Source organism: Elaeis guineensis, chromosome 11, assembly GCF_000442705.2.
Source record: "Elaeis guineensis isolate ETL-2024a chromosome 11, EG11, whole genome shotgun sequence".
NCBI classification, from domain to species: domain Eukaryota; kingdom Viridiplantae; phylum Streptophyta; class Magnoliopsida; order Arecales; family Arecaceae; genus Elaeis; species Elaeis guineensis.
Window position 1 is genome coordinate 123,122,540 of NC_026003.2, and position 6,129 is coordinate 123,128,668.

General features: G+C 39.5%; 1 protein-coding gene across 1 annotated transcript; it reads right to left on the minus strand.

Moving 5' to 3' along the window:
* Nucleotides 1-262: 262 nt before the first annotated feature.
* LOC105054522 (chorismate synthase 2, chloroplastic) lies at nucleotides 263-5,748 on the minus strand. Its single transcript, XM_010936051.3, has 12 exons — nucleotides 5,494-5,748; nucleotides 3,705-3,855; nucleotides 3,466-3,542; nucleotides 3,278-3,336; nucleotides 3,097-3,180; nucleotides 2,645-2,737; nucleotides 2,068-2,148; nucleotides 1,853-1,984; nucleotides 1,524-1,626; nucleotides 1,176-1,336; nucleotides 740-824; nucleotides 263-629 (listed from the first exon to the last, which is right to left on the minus strand). Exons 1-12 carry the CDS (start codon nucleotides 5,636-5,638, stop codon nucleotides 475-477), a joined length of 1,326 nt encoding a protein of 441 aa, XP_010934353.2. The 5' UTR covers nucleotides 5,639-5,748; the 3' UTR covers nucleotides 263-474.
* Nucleotides 5,749-6,129: the final 381 nt, after the last annotated feature.

Sequence of the window (6,129 nt, forward strand, 5' to 3'; positions counted from 1 at the left end):
TTTGCCCCCAAGGCTCGGATCCATATTCGGAACATTACCTGAATCCTACATGTAAGGCACGGCCGTGCCAAGCTCTCGATGAGAAGGGCTGGCCTTTAGTTTCAATTACAGACATGAACGACCAATATCAGCAGTTCATGCTTCACCATGAGACTAGGAAGTAAAAACCATAGGGCCATATCTTCTGAACTTGGAACATGGGGAAATAGGGTTCCCATTCTGAAGGAATATAAATAATATCTCTCAGACTGAATGCACCAAATTCCTACGAATAACATCAATGTTTATTCAACCACTGAGGACCACAAAATATCAGAATCACAGCCATGCCAGTAACAATTGGCTTGATCCACATAGTGCATGCAGCAATACGATGAATGGAGATCAAACTTCCAGCCGCATCAACAGTCCTATTACCTCTGTTGAAAAGAATGAAAACATAGAAAGAAAATTGTTCTCGGTGGAAATAAATTGCTATGCAAGTTCCGATGTCAACAATTCTCCATCGAGGGCTGGACCAACTGGCTGCTGGAAGGCTGGGTTCACTGGAAACATCTCGCATTGAGCTATGTGTGCCATCAGTTGATCCAAGAGCACCAAAGATGCCATTGCTTCCACCATTGGAACAGCTGCCATAGAAGAACAAAATCCCAATAGACCAATCAAAGAGGACAAGCACAATTTGAGAAGGGTCATTAAGAATTGTTTCCTACTAAAAAAAGGGGGAATGAAATAATACCTCGAGGGACCACACAGGGATCATGCCGACCCCTTGCTATAAGCTCAGTTTCCTGTCTATCTCTGGTCACCGTATTCTGTTTCTTCTGCAGAGATCAATTACATATTGACAATCAAACACAGTATTAATCTGTCGATGCAGGAACAATTGATAAGGAAAACAAAAAAAGAAAATTTTATCTATAATAAAGTTGTTACATAGGACTACAACTACAACCATGCATTGGAATATTGTTTCTATACTTCAAGGACCTCAAGTGATCCATAAACAAGTCAATTTCTGGTAGTGAAATGAGGTGTTAGGTTTTCTACTGAATCTAGAGAATTCCACTTAACTGAAGCAACAAAAGGAACCGCTTATTATGGTAAAACTTTCCACACATTAGATAAGAAACAGTGCCAACAATGACAATTATATGCAGAGAGAACTGGCTCACCCCAATTGTAGAGGTTGGTTTAAAAGCTATTCTCATGTAGATGGTTTCTCCATTGGTTATCCCTCCCTGTATGCCACCTGATCGATTTGTTCTTGTTCGCATGTTTCCATTCTCATCCATATAGAACTCATCATTATGCTCACTTCCAGTCAAAAAGGTACCTGCATAGATTGGTTTTTGCTATGACGCCATTATAGAAGTTAACAGGACAATATGTTATCTTTGTTTCCATGAAGGATCAAACTGGCCACACGTCAAATTGGGTCATGAAACCAGACATTCAGGACATGGGTTGAGCCAACAAATTCAGATAAAATTTAATAGTACTACTGGTTTATGTTCACCAACCGGCAAATCCACTGCCGAACTCAAATCCTTTGGTTGCTGGCAGAGACAGTGCAGCTTTTGCCAAATCAGCTTCAAGTTTATCAAAGACCGGAGAACCTAGCCCCTGATACAATATGGTGAGAGCGGTTATTTAACTAATCCGAAAGGAAGTCATAAAACAATTTGGATACACCTATAAATGATTGGGAAAAAAAGAGAACAAGATTGGCAGAATAAACGGATATTTTTACTGATCCAAGTGCTATGGCATAAATGAGGAATAAATGGTACATCGATCAGAAGGGCTATAAGATTCGGGATTAGGCCATTAAACAATGGGAAATACTCACACGTGGAACATTTCTTGCAATGCATGTCACAACGCCACCAACAGAGTCCCCTTTGACTCGTATAGCATCAATGGCATCAATCATCTTCTGAGCATATTCTGGATCGGGACACCTAACTATGTTGCTCTCTATCTGGTCATATTTCACACACACAACTTATTTAATACAGCACAAAGGAGTCATGTAATGTTTAAAGGGGTCAAGAAACTACAAACCTGCTCCAAGGTCACGGTGCCATTATCAACCACCCCTTCTGGAAGTACAACTTTATGCACTTGAGAAACATATGCCAGAATCTGGAATCAACAAAAAGAACGCAGTCCAGCATGAAAAGCATATAGTATTTATAACTCGAAATCAGTTGTTTTAGTGTAGGTGATGCACAAGTCCACAATAGCAACAAACACATTTTATTCACAAATCTAACAGCATCCATGAGATAAGATCTTTCATTCTCTATTTTCTGTCCATATGAGAAGTAGGTGAGAACAAAGACAATTTAACAGGGAAATGAAAACTGTACTTAAGTTTATTCCATAAGACATTAGTAAGATACAGGCACATGTCAAGAGTAGAATCAGAATAATTTCAGGCATAGACATTGAATCTAAATCCATTGTATGTTCCTAAGTTCTATGATCCTAGGACAAAGATGGTGCCACAGGGATATTGAAGGTGCAGCAGAGCATGTCAACTGTATCTGGAGGGCATCTAATTATTCCCCATTGCTGAGAAAGAAATGGAACCACATATTTCAGAAGTTAATAAGAAACATTTGATGCACAAACAGACCTCAGTTCCTGATTTCATTTTCAGAATCTTTTTTGCAACAGCTCCAGCTGCAACTCTCCCAATGGTTTCTCTTGCTGATGATCTGCCACCTCCCTGCAGTTTCATTTCAGAATATCATAAACCATAGGCATTTGAAGATTAATGTTCAACCAAGCATCCCTGGAGTGTCAGCGAGTACCAATCTCTTAAGTGCCTAAAGCGAGAATATAATCTAGACATGGATTTTAATGCTATCTGTCCCCAGAAAGGTTGCTGAAAATCTGTAAAACATTTTTTTTCTAGAACACTGCTAAAACAAAAAAGGAAAAAGAAGACATTTTGGCCCCACATTCACACCTGAACCCCCTGATAATCACATAAAAATTGGGTTTGTGCCCTTGCCACAGACATTTTTCGGGAAGGTAGCAGCAGTCTTCTTATAATAAGGTAGCATCTGAAAGGAAATAGGATACCTGCACTGATCTTAAACCATATTTAAAATCATATGTTGCATCTGCATGAGAAGGCCTATATGCTAGTGACATTTCACTGTAATCCTGCAAGAATCCAAGGATTGAACAATTAGAAGTTGAAAAAAGAAAACAATATAAATTAGCAATCAAAGATATGCGCCCATTTCAGTTGGGTGCTTACATGTCCTCTCTGATCTGTATTTGGTACAAAAACATGGATTGGAGTTCCAGTAGTCATTCCTGCAAAAATGCATTGTGTATCAATCAACTTGATCAAATGATGCCAGAGCATGCTCATGGAAGGCCTGATTTTGTGTAGTGGCACCTAAACATGAGTACTGCAATGAAAGGAGGAAAAAATTATTTCACCTTCAGAGATTCCTGAAAGAATTCGGCATGTATCAGTCTCCTTCCTTGGTGTAGTTATTCTGCTTTGACCTGGCCTCCTGGGTACAAACATCATCTAAGTGAGGCTAAATGAAGCACACTGCAAAACTTTTGCCATCATATAAGATAAAAACAAACAAGACGTTTAGAAAATGGTATGCCAGTTAAGAATGAATTGTGAAAAATGCAAGTTTGGGGTCTGCTTGGAAAGTGCATGGAACCTTCTATCGAGTTCCACTTGCATATCAGCTTCAGAAAGAGGAATTCTTGGTGGGCATCCACTGATGATACATCCAACACCACCTCCATGAGATTCTCCATAAGTTGCCACTTTAAAGTAGTTGCCAAATACATTTCCAATTGCCTGCACCTCTGCTCTTTCAAGACACATCCATAATGTTAGATTTTGAACATTCAGGACTATGCCTACATAAATGGCAGATGATCATAATACACAAACATTGGAGGCATAAAATGCCTATCTTGAAGGAATGACAAATGCAACTGATAGAAAGCCACATAATTTTTGATGAAACACTTACATGAAGGGAAAGCATGAAAACATCACCTAGACATGGATGTATCCATATGAAACTTGGTGATCGTTAAACTTTGAATATCACTTCTGAAATATTCTATAGATTTTATCCACTTTTTAATGGCCTAGACATAGTTTCACTTTGTAGCATGAACATGACAGAACAACAGCCAAATTAATGGGAGAACCCCAAAGCCTTCACTGAAAAGTTATATTAGATAAGAACATTTGATGCTCGTGAAACCAGTGATATATGATATTGTAGAATATTATAAGAAACATATGATGTATTAGATAAAAATAAATAGGAGAAAAAACTTAGGAAAGCAATTGAGCTATATGAGGCCTCGTTGGAATTACAGTCAGCTCAGTAACACATAGGAAGGAGTGGAAGGAAAAGGGGTTGGTGCAGAAAATCATGTAGACAACACAATCTGCAATGTTTCTCTGAACAGAAGCTATGTCATCAAAATTACAGTCTAGAACTAAAATCCTCAGACAAGTGAAAAAGCATGGATATCACTCAAACAATACATAATTTAAACTAGATCATAAAGTTTGGATGAAGAATCAAAGATTTCAAATCATATAGTCAAAAAGTGCAAGCTTGTTTAACTTTGGAGAACCAAAAAAGAAAAAAGAAACAACGACTTGTTGAGATTGAGAGTATGGGGAAAACCAGCCTAGTTGAAGATACATACAGCTTAGCAATCTAATAAAATGACTAGAGAAAGCAGATTCTCTAGGGAAGGAGAAAACAATAGCAACTGAAAAGCTATAGAAGAAAATTCGTGCGCAAATGAAGAAAAAAGAACACGATAAACCAAAAGGACATTAGCATGCAAGTAATTCCTGATATTTGCATCCTTGAGTCATTATCATCAGAATCTGATCCTTGTCTTGGAGTATTTTATATTAAACCAGTGGAACAGGACCGACTCCAGCATCAAAAACCACTTGCTTTTCAAGCACTTCCTTCCCGAAATAATCCAGTTCTCCATTCTTTTTAATTCCTTTTCTTCTATTTTCACCGATGATATCATTGTTTTTTTTTTTTTTTTTTTCCGATCTTAAAGCCTTACATCGGTGTTCGTGTCTAACAGGATAGAATATCCTCGTGTCATGTATCTAATCCATCTATATGATCGCTTTAATCGGTTTGGTACATGATCCTCCAGTAATTTTGAACAGGCATATAATTTCAAGCAAGCAAGACAAGAGCTTTTACCTTTTTCTATCATTTTTATCCACGTTTTTTTTTCATTCCTATCCTTTTTTTATCTTAAGATTTTTTTTCAAAAAAAAAAAAAATCAATGAGTTTCATAGTGTAGACGAAAACGGCAATGATATACATCATCATCAACATTATCATCATCAAAAACTCGGGAAAAAAAAAATCAGGCATATTCGGTGTAGATTGTGATAAAACCAGAAAGTAAAAGGAAGGAATCGAGGGGATCTCCAGGCAGACCTAGCCTTCGAGGAGGGCGGCTCCGCCGTTGGATGGAGATCTGGACGGACAGCCCGCGGATATCAGAAGGTCGGAACCCGAGGCCGGGGACGCCGTCGTCTCTAGGGCCTTTGAGAAAGGGTTTCGAAACCAGTGACGACGCCATCGCTCCCCCTCTCCCTCTCTCACTCGCCTCTCCTTATGCCGTTGTTGGCCAGGAGAAGAAAGCTCTCTGGCCGTCTAGCGAGAGAGATCAGAGAATCTGATATGCCGACGGCAATACGTATATATACACACAATACCACCACCACCACCAGCCCACCTACCCCGAACCGAGATGTATCGGTTGGGTCTCCCAGCTTGCTTTTAACTCGGACCGCACAACGGAAGAATTTCTTCCATCGGGTTGGACCGCTTTCGTCTGCTTCTGCCGCACCCCACACCTGGAATATCATCATATCTAGGCGCCAGCCGTGTAAATCCCAATCCCGTTACAGTGACCGCTCCAACAATCATAACGCCGTTCTCCAAACCAAAAGAAGGCTTGTTGCACCGGGCATGAGTAAACTAATTAAACGGTCTCTTTTGCAAACTCCGGTTCAGTGTCTCAAGGCCGGTCCAAACAAGTAGGATCTGCCGCGTTGACCGACCAACCAC

Coding starts and splice junctions, on each gene's coding strand:
- LOC105054522 (XM_010936051.3), bottom strand. CDS start 5,638: ATGGCGTCGTCACTGGTTTCGAAACCCTTTCTCAAAGGCCCTAGAGAC. Junction 3,856..5,493: donor CCGCCCTCCTCGAAGGCTAG/GTCTGCCTGGAG, acceptor TTGAAAGAGCAG/AGGTGCAGGCAATTGGAAAT. Junction 3,543..3,704: donor CAAGTGGAACTCGATAGAAG/GTTCCATGCACT, acceptor GTTTGTACCCAG/GAGGCCAGGTCAAAGCAGAA.